The following is a 17,711-nucleotide window of genomic DNA, read 5'->3' as shown; positions in this document are numbered from 1 at the left end:
CGTGTATGTAACCAACCAGCAACCAACCACTGATTAACTATTGTCTCTCCATCCATCTCTCCTCCTCCTTCCCTCCCTCCCTCCAGCCTGGTGAGGAGTGGTACGTGGAGGACTGTAAGCTGAAATGTTATTGTAACGCTCCCTTCGTCACCTGCAATCCTTCTGATTGTCCTCCAATGCACGAGTGTAAGGTCCAGGGAGGAGAGCTGGACTGCTACCCTACAAGTAAGTCCCCTGACATAAACAATATACTTCAAAATAAATATGTTTATGATGTGCTTGTATATTTACTTTCTTAATCCTCTTGGTTTTTGGAGGAACATAGGGCCTGTACTAAAGTTATTATCTTGGTTGCTGGAGGAACATAGGGCCTGTACTAAAGTTATTATCTTGGTTGCTGGAGGAACATAGGGCCTGTACTAAAGTTATTATCTTGGTTTCTGGAGGAACATATGGCCTGTACTAAAGTTATTATCTTGGTTCCTGGAGGAACAGAGGGCCTGTACTAAAGTTATTATCTTGGTTCCTGGAGGAACATAGGGCCTGTACTAAAGTTATTATCTTGGTTGCTGGAGGAACATAGGGCCTGTAGTAAAGTTATTATCTTGGTTGCTGGAGGAACATAGGGCCTGTACTAAAGTTATTATCTTGGTTGCTGGAGGAACACAGGTCCTGTACTAAAGTTATTATCTTGGTTGCTGGAGGAACATAGGGCCTGTACTAAAGTTATTATCTTGGTTGCTGGAGGAACATAGGGCCTGTAGTAAAGTTATTATCTTGGTTGCTGGAGGAACATAGGGCCTGTACTAAAGTTATTATCTTGGTTGCTGGAGGAACATAGGGCCTGTACTAAAGTTATTATCTTGGTTGCTGGAGGAACATAGGGCCTGTACTAAAGTTATTATCTTGGTTGCTGGAGGAACATAGGGCCTGTAGTAAAGTTATTATCTTGGTTGCTGGAGGAACATAGGGCCTGTACTAAAGTTATTATCTTGGTTGCTGGAGGAACATAGGGCCTGTACTAAAGTTATTATCTTGGTTGCTGGAGGAACATAGGGCCTGTACTAAAGTTATTATCTTGGTTGCTGGAGGAACATAGGGCCTGTACTAAAGTTATTATCTTAGTTGCTGGAGGAACATAGGGCCTGTACTAAAGTTATTATCTTGGTTCCTGGAGGAACATAGGGCCTGTACTAAAGTTATTATCTTGGTTGCTGGAGGAACATAGGGCCTGTACTAAAGTTATTATCTTGGTTGCTGGAGGAACATAGGGCCTGTACTAAAGTTATTATCTTGGTTGCTGGAGGAACATCGGGCCTGTACTAAAGTTATTATCTTGGTTGCTTTAGGAACATAGGGCCTGTACTAAAGTTATTATCTTGGTTGCTGGAGGAACATAGGGCCTGTAGTAAAGTTATTATCTTGGTTTCTGGAGGAACATAGGGCCTGTAGTAAAGTTATTATCTTGGTTCCAGGAGAGACACAGGTCCTGTACTAAAGTTATTATCTTGGTTTCTGGAGGAACATAGGGCCTGTACTAAAGTTATTATCTTGGTTTCTGGAGGAACATAGGGCCTGTAGTAAAGTTATTATCTTGGTTCCAGGAGAGACACAGGTCCTGTACTAAAGTTATTATCTTGGTTTCTGGAGGAACATAGGGCCTGTAGTAAAGTTATTATCTTGGTTTCTGGAGGAACATAGGGCCTGTACTAAAGTTATTATCTTGGTTGCTGGAGGAACATAGGGCCTGTACTAAAGTTATTATCTTGGTTGCTGGAGGAACATAGTGCCTGTACTAAAGTTATTATCTTGGTTGCTGGAGGAACATAGGGCCTGTACTAAAGTTATTATCTTGGTTTCTGGAGGAACATAGGGCCTGTAGTAAAGTTATTATCTTGGTTCCAGGAGGAACATAGGGCCTGTAGTAAAGTTATTATCTTGGTTCCAGGAGGAACATAGGGCCTGTAGTAAAGTTATTATCTTGGTTGCTGGAGGAACATAGGGCCTGTACTAAAGTTATTATCTTGGTTCCTGGAGGAACATAGGGCCTGTACTAAAGTTATTATCTTGGTTGCTGGAGGAACATAGGGCCTGTACTAAAGTTATTATCTTGGTTCCTGGAGGAACATAGGGCCTGTACTAAAGTTATTATCTTGGTTGCTGGAGGAACACAGGTCCTGTACTAAAGTTATTATCTTGGTTCCAGGAGAGACACAGGGCCTGTACTAAAGTTATTATCTTGGTTGCTGGAGGAACATAGGGCCTGTACTAAAGTTATTATCTTGGTTGCTGGAGGAACATAGGGCCTGTAGTAAAGTTATTATCTTGGTCTCTGGAGGAACATAGGGCCTGTAGTAAAGTTATTATCTTGGTTCCAGGAGGAACATAGGGCCTGTACTAAAGTTATTATCTTGGTTCCAGGAGAGACACAGGTCCTGTACTAAAGTTATTATCTTGGTTTCTGGAGGAACATAGGGCCTGTACTAAAGTTATTATCTTGGTTTCTGGAGGAACATAGGGCCTGTAGTAAAGTTATTATCTTGGTTCCAGGAGAGACACAGGTCCTGTACTAAAGTTATTATCTTGGTTTCTGGAGGAACATAGGGCCTGTACTAAAGTTATTATCTTGGTTGCTGGAGGAACATAGGGCCTGTACTAAAGTTATTATCTTGGTTGCTGGAGGGACATAGGGCCTGTACTAAAGTTATTATCTTGGTTGCTGGAGGAACATAGGGCCTGTACTAAAGTTATTATCTTGGTTTCTGGAGGAACATAGGGCCTGTAGTAAAGTTATTATCTTGGTTGCTGGAGGAACATAGGGCCTGTACTAAAGTTATTATCTTGGTTCCAGGAGGAACATAGGGCCTGTAGTAAAGTTATTATCTTGGTTGCTGGAGGAACATAGGGCCTGTACTAAAGTTATTATCTTGGTTCCTGGAGGAACATAGGGCCTGTACTAAAGTTATTATCTTGGTTGCTGGAGGAACATAGGGCCTGTACTAAAGTTATTATCTTGGTTCCTGGAGGAACATAGGGCCTGTACTAAAGTTATTATCTTGGTTGCTGGAGGAACACAGGTCCTGTACTAAAGTTATTATCTTGGTTCCAGGAGAGACACAGGGCCTGTACTAAAGTTATTATCTTGGTTGCTGGAGGAACATAGGGCCTGTACTAAAGTTATTATCTTGGTTGCTGGAGGAACATAGTGCCTGTAGTAAAGTTATTATCTTGGTTTCTGGAGGAACATAGGGCCTGTAGTAAAGTTATTATCTTGGTTCCAGGAGAGACACAGGTCCTGTACTAAAGTTATTATCTTGGTTTCTGGAGGAACATAGGGCCTGTAGTAAAGTTATTATCTTGGTTTCTGGAGGAACATAGGGCCTGTACTAAAGTTATTATCTTGGTTGCTGGAGGAACATAGGGCCTGTACTAAAGTTATTATCTTGGTTGCTGGAGGAACATAGGGCCTGTACTAAAGTTATTATCTTGGTTGCTGGAGGAACATAGGGCCTGTACTAAAGTTATTATCTTGGTTTCTGGAGGAACATAGGGCCTGTAGTAAAGTTATTATCTTGGTTCCAGGAGGAACATAGGGCCTGTAGTAAAGTTATTATCTTGGTTCCAGGAGGAACATAGGGCCTGTAGTAAAGTTATTATCTTGGTTGCTGGAGGAACATAGGGCCTGTACTAAAGTTATTATCTTGGTTCCTGGAGGAACATAGGGCCTGTACTAAAGTTATTATCTTGGTTGCTGGAGGAACATAGGGCCTGTACTAAAGTTATTATCTTGGTTCCTGGGGGAACATAGGGCCTGTACTAAAGTTATTATCTTGGTTGCTGGAGGAACACAGGTCCTGTACTAAAGTTATTATCTTGGTTCCAGGAGAGACACAGGGCCTGTACTAAAGTTATTATCTTGGTTGCTGGAGGAACATAGGGCCTGTACTAAAGTTATTATCTTGGTTGCTGGAGGAACATAGGGCCTGTAGTAAAGTTATTATCTTGGTTTCTGGAGGAACATAGGGCCTGTAGTAAAGTTATTATCTTGGTTCCAGGAGGAACATAGGGCCTGTACTAAAGTTATTATCTTGGTTCCAGGAGAGACACAGGTCCTGTACTAAAGTTATTATCTTGGTTTCTGGAGGAACATAGGGCCTGTACTAAAGTTATTATCTTGGTTTCTGGAGGAACATAGGGCCTGTAGTAAAGTTATTATCTTGGTTCCAGGAGAGACACAGGTCCTGTACTAAAGTTATTATCTTGGTTTCTGGAGGAACATAGGGCCTGTACTAAAGTTATTATCTTGGTTGCTGGAGGAACATAGGGCCTGTACTAAAGTTATTATCTTGGTTGCTGGAGGAACAAAGGGCCTGTACTAAAGTTATTATCTTGGTTGCTGGAGGAACATAGGGCCTGTACTAAAGTTATTATCTTGGTTGCTGGAGGAACATAGGGCCTGTACTAAAGTTATTATCTTGGTTGCTGGAGGAACATAGGGCCTGTACTAAAGTTATTATCTTGGTTCCAGGAGGAACATAGGGCCTGTAGTAAAGTTATTATCTTGGTTGCTGGAGGAACATAGGGCCTGTACTAAAGTTATTATCTTGGTTCCTGGAGGAACATAGGGCCTGTACTAAAGTTATTATCTTGGTTGCTGGAGGAACATAGGGCCTGTACTAAAGTTATTATCTTGGTTCCTGGAGGAACATAGGGCCTGTACTAAAGTTATTATCTTGGTTGCTGGAGGAACACAGGTCCTGTACTAAAGTTATTATCTTGGTTCCAGGAGAGACACAGGGCCTGTACTAAAGTTATTATCTTGGTTGCTGGAGGAACATAGGGCCTGTACTAAAGTTATTATCTTGGTTGCTGGAGGAACATAGTGCCTGTAGTAAAGTTATTATCTTGGTTTCTGGAGGAACATAGGGCCTGTAGTAAAGTTATTATCTTGGTTCCAGGAGGAACATAGGGCCTGTACTAAAGTTATTATCTTGGTTCCAGGAGAGACACAGGTCCTGTACTAAAGTTATTATCTTGGTTTCTGGAGGAACATAGGGCCTGTACTAAAGTTATTATCTTGGTTTCTGGAGGAACATAGGGCCTGTAGTAAAGTTATTATCTTGGTTCCAGGAGAGACACAGGTCCTGTACTAAAGTTATTATCTTGGTTCCTGGAGGAACATAGGGCCTGTACTAAAGTTATTATCTTGGTTGCTGGAGGAACATAGGGCCTGTAGTAAAGTTATTATCTTGGTTGCTGGAGGAACATAGGGCCTGTACTAAAGTTATTATCTTGGTTGCTGGAGGAACATAGGGCCTGTAGTAAAGTTATTATCTTGGTTGCTGGAGGAACATAGGGCCTGTACTAAAGTTATTATCTTGGTTGCTGGAGGAACATAGGGCCTGTACTAAAGTTATTATCTTGGTTGCTTTTCATCAGGCCATGACAAGATAATCTGCTTGTATACTTACTGTACTTCTTTTTGTTCTCCTTCTATTATAACGTATCATATCTTAAATCTGTTCTCCAGGCTCTCAGGACTGGAATATCTGTCATCTTTAATACAGGCTACTGTTATTCTATCTCCTGCTTATAGTCCATGATATCTACCTCTGTCCCCTCTACCCCAGGTTCCCAGGACTGTGTGATCTCTGGAGACCCACACTACAATACATTTGATGATAGGTTCTACAGCTTCATGGGGACCTGCACCTACACCCTGGCCAGGACCTGCAAGAACAACACAGGTAACAGTTCTAACTCTGGGTTCTGGGTTATGTAGTTCTAACTCTGGGTTCTAGGTTCTTTAGTTTTAACCCTGGTTTCTAGGTTCTGTAGTTCTAACTTTGGGCTCTGGGCTCTGTAGTTCTAACTCTGCGTTCTATGTTCTGTAGTTCTAACTCTGGGCTCTGGGTTCTTTAAGTCTAACTCTGGGCTCTTGGTTCTGTAGTTCTAACTCTGGGCTCTGGGTTCTAGGTTCTGTAGTTCTAACTCTGGGTTGTGTAAATCTAACTCTGAGTTCTAGGTTCTGTAGTTCTAACTCTGGGCTCTGGGTTCTGTTGCTCTAACTCTACGCTCTGGGTTGTGTAGTTCTAACTCTGCGCTCTGGGTTGTGTAGTTCTAACTCTGGGTTCTGGGTTCTAGGTTATGTAGTTCTACTCTGGGTTCTGTACTGTAGTTCTAACTCTGGGCTCTGGGTTCTAGGTTCTGTAGTTCTAACTCTGGGTTCTGTAGTTCTAACTCTGAGTTCTAGGTTCTGTAGTTCTAACTCTGGGCTCTGGGTTATGTAGTTCTAACTCTGGGCTCTGGGTTCTTGGTTCTGTAGTTCTAACTCTAGGTCTTGCTGTGTTCTAAGCCCTGTGGTTCTACTTGTGTTCTGCTGTATGTGTTCTAGGTCCGTGGTTCTCTGTGGAGGGTAAGAACGAGGAGCGTGGTCTGGCTGGAGTGTCCTACCTGAAAAAGCTCTACGTCACTGTCGATGGAATCACTGTCACACTAATGAAGAGCAGGAAGACTCTGGTACATGTTAATACATCCATCAGTCAACCCAATGTATTTATACAGCTTTTTATGCATCAGCAGTTGTCCCAAAGTATTTAACCCAGCCTAAACCCAAATAGCACGTTAAAGCAGAAGCACTGACTAGGAAAAACTCCCCAGAATGAATACATCTTATTAAACAGTTAATAACATAGAATTATGACACTTACACAGCATAGAATTAGCATGTAATTTTATACATGTAATAACTGTGTAAGTGTCATAATGCTATGTTATTAACTGAAATAACACTTTCGAAATACATGTCAATGACATTCACATTCCACGTCACAGATGTGGTGGTATCACTCTTATCTCTTTCTTGTTCTCCATCTCTCCCTTAAGCTAAGGATCAGCGATATTACACCATGATGATTCACCCAAAGCCTTTTCCCCTTCGTAATACACCTTTTATCTCTCTTTCTCTCTCTTTCATTGTCTCTTTTTATCTATTCTCTCCCTCCCTCCCTCCCTCCGTAAATCTGTCTTTCAGTAAAACCTCATCTTCACCTCTACTTTTTCTTTCCTAGAATTATGTCTGTCTTAACAGATCTCAAGCATCAAAATCCTCTGTCTGTGTAGCTAACTCACTAACTCTCTCTCTCTCTCTCTCTCTCTCTCCCTCTCTCTCTCTCTCTCGACAGGTGAATGGAAAGCGAGTGTCCCTCCCTCACTCCCCCTCTCCGCTCATCTCTCTATCGCTGGCGGGTCAGTACGTCACGCTGCAGACTCCGTTCGGCCTCAAGGTGCGCTGGGACGGAAACCACTACGCCCAGATCTCAGTGCCCAGGTACGCACAGACACAAGAAGTGGACACAGGAATTAGAATCTAGTGTCTTCCTTTTTCCACAAGGCCGATCTCAACCAAATTACGCCCTATTCCCTTTATAGTGTACTACTTTTGTGCCATATCTATGTGATAAATGTATCAATACTATTGCAAATGATTTATCATCATGACTTATGATTTGATATTATTCATATAGAATTTAGAACCATTTCTGTTCTAATAACTATTATGATCTTTGTAGTAATCTGCTGGTTGTTGTGTATCTTGGTATTATGATCTTTGTAGTATGATCTCTTTAGTAATCCACTGGTTTTATGTCTTTGTATCTTGACCTTTGAACTAATCCACTGTGCTGTGTATCTAATCTACTGTGTCGTGTGTCTTGGTCAATACAGCTCCTACTCTGACCAGATGTGTGGTCTGTGCGGCGACTACGACGGTAACCCTAACAACGACTTCACCAAGCCGGATGGATCCCAGGTCACCAGCTCCAAGGACTTTGGAAACAGCTGGAAGACCGAGGAAGATGAGGATGTCACGTGAGTGGGAATTATGAGGGAACTTTCTTTGGGAATATTGACTGATGAAGTCGGGAATATTTCTGCCCCTTAATGTATGTAGTAGAACTTAAGTACACACTTGAGACTGAGTGTACACTTGCAATATTTTGGGAACTGAAATAGTTTGGGAACTGAGTGTACACTTGTAATATCAATAGTTTGGGAACTGAGTGTACACTTGTAATATCAATAGTTTGCGAACTGAGTGCACACTTGTAATAACAATAGTTTGGGAACTGAGTGTACACTTGTAATATCAATAGTTTGGGAACTAAGTGTACACTTGTAATATCAATAGTTTGGGAACTGAGTGTACACTTGTAATATCAATAGTTTGGGAACTAAGTGTACACTTGTAATATCAATAGTTTGGGAACTGAGTGTACACTTGTAATATCAATAGTTTGGGAACTTAGTGTACACTTGTAATATCAATAGTTTGGGAACTTAGTGTACACTTGTAATATCAATAGTTTGGGAACTTAGTGTACACTTGTAATATCAATAGTTTGGGAACTGAGTGTACACTTGTAATATCAATAGTTTGGGAACTTAGTGTACACTTGTAATATCAATAGTTTGGGAACTTAGTGTACACTTGTAATATCAATAGTTTGGGAACTTAGTGTACACTTGTAATATCAATAGTTTGGGAACTTAGTGTACACTTGTAATATCAATAGTTTGGGAACTTAGTGTACACTTGTAATATCAATAGTTTGGGAACTTAGTGTACACTTGTAATATGCAATAGTTTGGGAACTTAGTGTACACTTGTAATATCAATAGTTTGGGAACTAAGTGTACACTTGTAATATCAATAGTTTGGGAACTTAGTGTACACTTGTAATATCAATAGTTTGGGAACTTAGTGTACACTTGTAATATCAATAGTTTGAGAACTGAGTGTACACTTGTAATATCAATAGTTTGGGAACTTAGTGTACACTTGTAATATCAATAGTTTGGGAACTTAGTGTACACTTGTAATATCAATAGTTTGAGAACTGAGTGTACACTTGTAATATCAATAGTTTGAGAACTTAGTGTACACTTGTAATATCAATAGTTTGGGAACTTAGTGTACACTTGTAATATCAATAGTTTGGGAACTGAGTGTACACTTGTAATATCAATAGTTTGGGAACTTAGTGTACACTTGTAATATCAATAGTTTGAGAACTTAGTGTACACTTGTAATATCAATAGTTTGGGAACTGAGTGTACACTTGTAATATGCAACATTTTTGGAACTGTGTGTACACTTTAAGGGGTAATAAGTGTATTGTGCATTATATTATAAAATGGAATTGTCTTTCCATTTTTTTTTTTTTTATTAAAATGTTGTTTCCACAGATGCAAACCCGACACCAACCCAGATCCACACTGTGATCCCTCACTGGAGGCAGAAGTTTCCAAACCTGAGAACTGTGGGAAAATAACCGACACCAAAGGACCCTTCAGGTGAGCAAGAACACTAACAACTCTGAATTATTGTAATGTTTGTTTATGTGTCAATTAATCCCATAAGGGATTAACTGACGATTTAACACGAACATTCATTCATACAGAATATTAACTCAGTACTCACCCCATATAGTATGTATAGAGAAAGTGATTTAAGGTTGTATAAGAAGAGTTTATGTCCAAAACGCTATATCCACCAACTTTTCACATTTGTATTTTTTCATCAGAAAGGAATGCTTATTTGAAAATAGTACAGATTTAATGAATTTAATTAAAAGTTTTGGACTATATATGTGAAATTATACATTTTCACAAATCTTTCACTATCATCAGAAATGACTGCTTATGGGTACCTTCATGTGTGTGTAAAATATTACTGTTCTCAGATGTTTAATTAATAGATTTTAGATGTATATGAAAATGTGTTTTTTTGCAAAACGCTACATATCCATTGTTTAGCTGGAATGTAATGCTCGTATCCTGTATATTTGACTGTGATATGTGGTTATCTCACATAGCTATCTGGATATGAAGGCACTTACGATAAGTCACTCTGGATAGGTGCATCTGCTAAATCATTCAAATGTCAAATGTAAATGGTCTACATACATATCTCATGTTACTATATTGAATTATAATTATTGTACTCTTTTTTAATATTGTGGTAACAAATATATCATTTGTACAGCTCTTTATATAAAATGTAGTTATTTGGCTGTGGAAAACCTTGCAGTATTACTTATTTCTCTCAGAGTGAGGCGGATGTATGGTATTTTGCAAGAAAACATGATTATTTGTCTCTGAAATTAAACCATCAAGTGATAGATTTCAATCAAATTCATGTCTGTCATTGAACAACCCCATGCCATGATTAGATAGTGAAAAAATTCCTTTAAAACAATAAAAGCTAATTCACCAACATTTCTGAATGGATATACAGCATTTTGGAGAGCAGCTCATATGACTCGGTGTATTTACTTTTCTCTCTTATTCTCCCTCTCCTTCACTCTCTTTTCTTTGTTTCTTTCTATCTTTCTTTCTCAAATCCCCGTCTTGTCACACATTTCACTCATTCCCTTACTTTCTCTGCATTCTATCCCCTCCGCCCCGAACAGGGAGTGCATAGCGTTGGTGGACCCTAGTCCTTTCTTCCAGAGCTGCGTGTATGACATGTGTCGCTTCGTGGGCCAACAGCAGATGCTGTGTGACCAGCTCCAGGTGTATACCGACGCCTGCCTGAGCGCAGGGATCAAGGTCCACCCCTGGAGGGAGCCAGATTTCTGCCGTGAGTCTCATATATAGACATCACAGACATTTAGTCACACCATAGACCAGGGTTGTGTTCAGTAGCGAGAACAATTTTTTGTTTTGAATGGGAGTGAGTCAGGGAGGTTCAGAAGTCAAGGTCCACCCCTGGAGAGAGCCAGACTTCTGATGATTTCTGTCTCAAACTGTAGACACCATAGACAGAGACACAGACCACTGAGATCCAATGCACTCTGAGGCTCTGTCTCAGTTGCTTAAAGATGCACTCCAGTCTCCTTTCACCTCATTTGACACCTTATTTACTTAATAAAAGGCACATCTCAATAGGTGATCCAGGTAAATCATGACATCACAAGTGGGGGGGGGGGGGCTTTCCTCTTTTGTTCTCCAACCCTCCTCTATTGTTCCTCAAACAAGGGGGAGGCCGATGACATCACAGTAGACCCAGTAGACCTACTCCTTGAATGGCCAACTCTAGAAGTTTGCAAAACTATTTTGCTCAAAACGTCTTGTTTTACCCTTAAAGCAGCAATCAGCAGTTGAAACAATAACAAAGAGGCGTCCCCGCGCCTGGTTCGGTAAAAAGCTGAAGGATGGGGTTGGAGAAATGTAATCACTCTCAAGTCTCTAGACAGAGCTATGGATACAAGGCTTGAATGATAGTTTTAACCATGGTTTGAGGCTATATAATGTTGTTTATTTCATTTTCTTTGTTTACAAACATTGGCGTAAAACACGTTTATATTTGGGGTTCTGATGGGGGTACGACTAAGCTCATGAGGCATTTATTTATAAGTTATATTCTTCAAGAATCAACGGGTAAATATCATTAATTTATCAAAAGATGTATGTAGCAACTGCAGATTACCCCTTTAAGTGTGTGTGCATTATTGTATTTATACTTGGAATATTTATTTTCAACAGCAAAAGTTAAAAACTAGTGCTTATTTAAAAACGATCCTGTCCTCGTCTCCTCCCCTTCGTCTGCACTGATTGGAAATGACTTGGCAGGTCACACCGTCAAACTACCTTCGGAGTCTGCTGGAGCTTTTCCATAGGAGAAGCAGAATGTGATTTCTCAGGCTGGCACACAGGCCAAAGTCCCACAGTTGCCGTGCAAATATGTTTGTGAATCGATCCCAATATTACAGTCATTCCTTGATCATGTTTGGAACTGTTAGGTGCTTTATGATTCAGAAGACCTTCCTGTACTGACCCGTTTCTGCTCTCCCTCCTCTACCTCTACAGCCCTGGCCTGTCCGCCCAACAGTTCTTACTCCATGTGTGTGAGCTCCTGTCCAGAGACATGTCTGGGTGTCAGCGGCCCCCCTGGCTGCTCCGAGGTGTGTGTGGAGGGGTGTGAGTGTGACCTTGGCTTTATCCTCAGTGACGACAAGTGTGTTCCTGTTAAAGACTGTGGCTGTGTCAACTCCTCTGGAGAATACCATCCTGTGAGTAACCCTCCTGTGTTTCACCTTAGTGAATGTTTAATACTGTTTAATTATGTCAAATCTCAATGTGACCTCTGGTTAAATAAAGGATAAAACAATGAATATATACTTACGTTGGCTTTATGTTTCGTATTGAGCATCAAGCTTTCATAATGACTCCATTAGTCCCCAATACAAGTAGAAATGTCACTATGTTGCATTGTACACTCATGTTAAATCATCTGAATGAAAATACAAGACAGTACTACTGAACTGTAGACTCACCAGGATGTGTGTGTTTCAGGTGGGGGACACCTGGTACCTGGAGGGCTGTAAGGAGAAGTGTGTGTGTCTGGGTGGAGGGGTGCTACAGTGTCACAACACCACCTGTACCCCGGCAGAGAGCTGTGGCCTGCAGGACGGGGAGTTAGGATGTTACCCACTGGGTACTATACAGTTATATGAATTACAACACTATATGAAATACAACACGCATCAATTACAACACGCATCAATTACAACACACATCAATTACAACACACATCAATTACAACACACATCAATTACAACACACATCAATTACAACACACATGAATTACAACACGCATCAATTACAACACACATGAATTACAACACGCATCAATTACAACACACATCAATTACAACGCGCATGAATTACAACACGCATTAATTACAACACACATCAATTGCAACACACATGAATTACAACAAATTTAACAACATCACAACCATAAATGAATTCAATACAATAAACTGTAACTAAACTTTACCCTCCATCTCTCCTTCCTCTTCCCACAGAAACAGGTATCTGCACTGTACAGGGCGACCCTCACTACACCTCTTTCGATAAAAAGGTGCATAACTTCATGGGTTCCTGTTCCTACACTCTCACCAAGCCGTGCAATGAGTCCTCCGGCTTGCCGTACTTCACTGTCGACACCCAGAACGAGCACCGAGGCAGCAACAAGAAGGTGTCGTACGTCCGAGCCGTCATGGTCAAGGTCTACGGGATGACCGTCATCTTGGGAAAGGGACGCAAAATACAGGTGAGGAGGATTATGGGTAGATTAGCGCTACAGTTTGACTTCATCACAAATTTTAAATTTCCCACATTTTAGTTTATTTATATTATTATTTATTTATATATGGATTATGCTGCCAAAGTGTTAGAAAAAGGCTTCGCAGTGTAGAAGATGGAAGGTGGTAAAGAAAACCTAAATATATCAAAAATAATATTCAACGCTGCACTGTATCGTCAGTTTTTAGCGTCAAGACGTTTAATCAAACTGGTTGCTCTCTGCCCCTCTCCCAGGTCAACGGTACCCTGGTGACCCCTCCCGTGACTCTGACCAATGGGGTGAAGATCTACTTGAGCGGGAAGTTTGTTGTGTTGGAGACGACCTTTGGCCTGCGGGTGAGGTTCGATGGTAACCACCACGCTGACGTCACTCTGCCCTCCTTCTACAACGGACTGCTCTGTGGACTTTGTGGTAAGAAGGGTTCATCAACAGATAATCAATATTGACAGACAGGGAAACCTGATTGACAGACAGGGAAACCTGCAGTAGTACACCATACAAGCCCTTGGGATGAGGAAATAATGATACAAAACATCCTAATTGACTAGATAGGGATTCTGTAATTATTTGGTGATTGTCTATCTAATAGGAAACTTCAATGACCAACCTGGTGACGACAACATCAAGCCAGATGGTAAACCAGCCGTCAACACCAACGAACTGGGAGAGAGCTGGCAGGTCCCCGACGACCGCCCTGAGTGAGTCTCACACCTGTTTCCGTTTCTTTAACATTCATGAATTGAATGGTTTTATTTATCCTGTATTTTTCAGGAAGTACTATAGTCTGACCTCGGATACCAGAGCCAGACTTTTACATTCATCCAAGATTCCACTGTTTTGTATCAAACATGACCTACTACAGGTCTGTCTCCATGGAGATTTAATTTCACTCCTCGACAGTGACGTCTTTGACGTTCATCCCTTTCTTTAATCCCTCCATCCCTCTGTCCCTGTCAGCTGTACCCACGGTGGAGGAGAGGAGGAGTGTGATCCCAAGGTGGAGGCAGAGGCTGTGAAACCTGTCAGCTGTGGGATGATCAGTGACCCTAACGGTGAGACACACACACACACACACACACACACACACACACACACACACACACACACACACACACACACACACACACACACACACACACACATACTCACACACACAGACAAAGACACACACACATACAGTGCATTCGGAAAGTATTCAGACCCCTTGACTTTTTCCACATTTTGTTGCGTTACAGCCTTATTCTAAAATTTATTAAATCGTTTTCCCCCCCTCATCAATCTACACAAAGTACCCCATAATGATGAATAAAAAAACAGGTGTTTAGACATTTTTACAAATGTATTACAAATAAAAAACTGAAATATCACATTTACATAAGTATTCAGACCGTTTACTCAGTACTTTGTTCAAGCACCTTTGGCAGCGATTACAGCCTTGAGTCTTCTTGGGTATGACGCTACAAGCTTGGCACACGTGTATTTAGGGAGTTTCTCCGATTGTTCTCTGCAGATCCTCTCAAGCTCTGTCAGGTTGGAAGGGGAGCGTCGCTGCACAGCTATTTTGAGGTCTCTCCAGACATGTTTTATCGGGTTCAAGTCCATGCTCTGGCTGGGCCACTCAAGGACATTCAGAGACTTTTCCCGAAGCCAGTCCTGCATTGTCTTGGTTGTGTGCTTAGGGTCGTTGTCCTGTTGGAAGGTGAACCTTCGCCCCGGTCTGAGGACCTGAGCACTCTGGAGCAGGTTTTCATCAAGGATCTCTCTGTACTTTGCTCCGTTCATCTTTCCTTCGATCCTGACTAGTCTCCCAGTACCTGTCGCTGGAAAACATCCCCACATCATGATGCTGCCACCACCATGCCACCGTAGGGATGGTGCCAGGTTTCCTCCAGATGTGATGCTTGGCATTAAGGCCAAAAAGACTTCAATCTTGGTTTCATCTGACCAGAGAATCTTGTTTCTCATGGTCTGAGAGTCCTTTAGGTGCCCTTTGGCAAGCTCCAAGCATGCTGTCATGTGTCTTTTACTGAGGAGTGGCTTCAGTCTGGCCACTCTACCATAAAGGCCTGATTGGTGGAGGGCTGCAGAAAAAGTCCCTCTGGAAAGTTCTCCTATCTCCAGAGGAACTCTAGAGCTCTGTCAGAGTGACCATCAGGCTCTTACTCACCTCACTGACCAAGGTCCTTCACCCCGATTGCTCAGTTTGGCTGGGCGGCCAGCTCAAGGAAGTGTCTTGGTGGTTCCAAACTTCTTCCATTTAAAGATGAGGAGGCCACTGTGTTCTTGGGGTCCTTCAATGCTGCAGACATTTTTTGGTACCCTTCCCCAGATCTGTGCCTCGACCCAATTCTGTCACGGAGCTCTGCAGACAATTCCTTCGACCTCATGGCTTGGTTTTTGCTCTGACATGCACTGTCAACTGTGGGACCTTAAATGGACAGGTGTGTTCCTTTCCAAATCATGTCCAATCACGTTAATTTACCACAAGTGGAATCCATACAAGTTGAGGAAACATCTCAAGGATGATCAATGGAAACAGGATGCACCTGAGCTCAATTTCAGGTCTCATAGCAAAGGGTCTGAATACTTCTTTAAATAAGGTATTTCTGTTAGTTTTTTAAATAAATGGACAACAATTTCTAAAAAACTATTTTTGCTTTGTCATTATGGGGTTTTGTGTTTAGATAAATTAGGAAATTGTTTATTTAATATATTTTAGAATAAGGCTGTAACGTAACAAAATGTGGAAAAAGTCAAGGGGTCTGAATACTCCGAATGCACAGTATGAACACACTGTCTAGACTGGGATTTGAAAGAAAATCCTATGGACAAACATAATTTCTTTAACCAAAACGGTTACATAAAATATACTACACACAACTTGTAATGTATATTTCAGTCTCCCCCTTCACTAAAACCATTTATCACCAATCATTCTCCGTGGTTGTCCCAGGTATCTTCAAGCCGTGCCACGCGATGGTTCCCCCCAACATCTACCAGGAGAACTGTGTGTATGACCAGTGTGCTACAGGAGGGGAGACGGTGGCTCTGTGCCAGGCTATAGAGAGCTACGCTGACCTGTGTGCCTTGGCTGGAGCACCCATCGCATGGAGGAACAACACCTTCTGTCGTAAGTCTCACACACACACACACACACACACACACACACACACACACACACACACACACACACACACACACACACACACACACAAACACACACACACACACACACACCTGCCGTAAGTCACACCAAGAAACAATCTTTACAACTTTACCTTCTGTTGTAACACACCGGTGTCTGCTCTATGTAAAAAACTAGGCATCTACTAAGAAACCTGTCAATATACTGTAACATACTGTATCTGTATGTTACTGTATCTGTATGTTACTGTATCTGTATCTCTATATTACTGTATCTGTATGTTACTGTGTCTGTATGTTACTGTATCTCTGTATTACTGTATCTGTATGTTACTGTAACTCTATGTTACTGTATCTGTATGTTACTGTATCTGTATGTTACTGTAATTCTATATTACTGTATCTGTACGTTACTGTATCTGTATGTTACTGCCCCCCCTTTATTGAGATGAACCAACATGTCCTCCATCTCTCCCCCAGCTCTGAAGTGTCTCCCAGGTAGCCACTACGAGCCCTGTGGTAGCGCCTGTCCCTCCAGCTGTCAGAACCCTACTTTCAACTCCACCTGTAACCAGCCCTGTGTAGAGGGGTGTGTGTGTGACCTCGGACTGCTACTCAGCGGAGACAAGTGTGTCCCACCCAGCCAGTGTGGCTGCACCGACGAGGATAACAACTATAGACCGGTAAGCAAGAGAGTCACCGTTTTATCGTTGCTTTCACAGAAGTCAATACGATGCCTGGAACTCGTGGGAATAACATTAGCTAGAGTTCAAGTCATCTCATAAACCGTTTGAAATAGTTTTAGTTTGAGTCTCTGTTTGCAAAAGCACAGCTCAGCTTTTAGCACTCTACATTTGGTAGACTATGTTTAAGGCTAGCTCGTATTGCTGTGGCAGATTTGTATGTCTGTGCGTGTCCTAGGTGGGAGACAGTTGGTTCACTGAGCTGGACTGTTCGGAGCGTTGTAGGTGTAACCCTGGCAACAACATGACCTGTGAGCCGTGGCAGTGTAGCCCCGCCCAGGAATGTAAGGTGTTGGAGGGAGAGCTGGGATGTGTCTCAACAGGTAAATACCACACCCACTGTAAACATTTAACATCCTTCAAATATCATGTCACAATTTCATTATCAGGCTCAGTTGTCTTTGTTCTATATTTCAAAACTGTTACAGGGACAACAAAAATGACATTGATAGTTTTTAGCCCATCAAACGCAGCAACACTGTGACTTCACTATCTCTGTCCTTTCTATAGGTTTGGGTGTGTGTCATGTGTCTGGAGATCCTCACTACTACACCTTTGACGCTGTCATGCTCACCTTTATGGGTACCTGTACCTACACCCTGGTAGAGGTGAGTACTGCCATCCTCTCCTCCCTCCCGTTAACATCTCCCTCCATCCCCATCTCTCTGTCT

The 17,711-nt window shown here is 41.7% G+C and overlaps 1 protein-coding gene across 1 annotated transcript in view; it reads left to right on the top strand.

The window, feature by feature from the left end:
• LOC129835645 (IgGFc-binding protein-like) overlaps positions 1-17,711 on the top strand; it is a 119,196-nt gene that overhangs the window by 79,652 nt on the left and 21,833 nt on the right. Inside the window, exons 89-105 of the mRNA XM_055901366.1 lie at positions 87-225; positions 5,631-5,747; positions 6,395-6,519; positions 7,185-7,330; positions 7,726-7,869; positions 9,247-9,354; positions 10,473-10,642; positions 11,872-12,074; positions 12,358-12,499; positions 12,873-13,120; positions 13,387-13,564; positions 13,743-13,851; positions 14,111-14,205; positions 16,107-16,283; positions 16,778-16,980; positions 17,219-17,363; positions 17,551-17,648. Of these exons, the coding sequence (XP_055757341.1) occupies positions 87-225; positions 5,631-5,747; positions 6,395-6,519; positions 7,185-7,330; positions 7,726-7,869; positions 9,247-9,354; positions 10,473-10,642; positions 11,872-12,074; positions 12,358-12,499; positions 12,873-13,120; positions 13,387-13,564; positions 13,743-13,851; positions 14,111-14,205; positions 16,107-16,283; positions 16,778-16,980; positions 17,219-17,363; positions 17,551-17,648 (2,547 nt within the window). The remainder of the gene's footprint in view (positions 1-86; positions 226-5,630; positions 5,748-6,394; positions 6,520-7,184; positions 7,331-7,725; positions 7,870-9,246; positions 9,355-10,472; positions 10,643-11,871; positions 12,075-12,357; positions 12,500-12,872; positions 13,121-13,386; positions 13,565-13,742; positions 13,852-14,110; positions 14,206-16,106; positions 16,284-16,777; positions 16,981-17,218; positions 17,364-17,550; positions 17,649-17,711) is intronic.

This window comes from Salvelinus fontinalis, chromosome 36 (genome assembly GCF_029448725.1).
Source record: "Salvelinus fontinalis isolate EN_2023a chromosome 36, ASM2944872v1, whole genome shotgun sequence".
In the NCBI taxonomy this organism is placed as follows: Eukaryota; Metazoa; Chordata; class Actinopteri; order Salmoniformes; family Salmonidae; genus Salvelinus; species Salvelinus fontinalis.
This window is presented reverse-complemented; position numbering and strand designations above follow the sequence as displayed.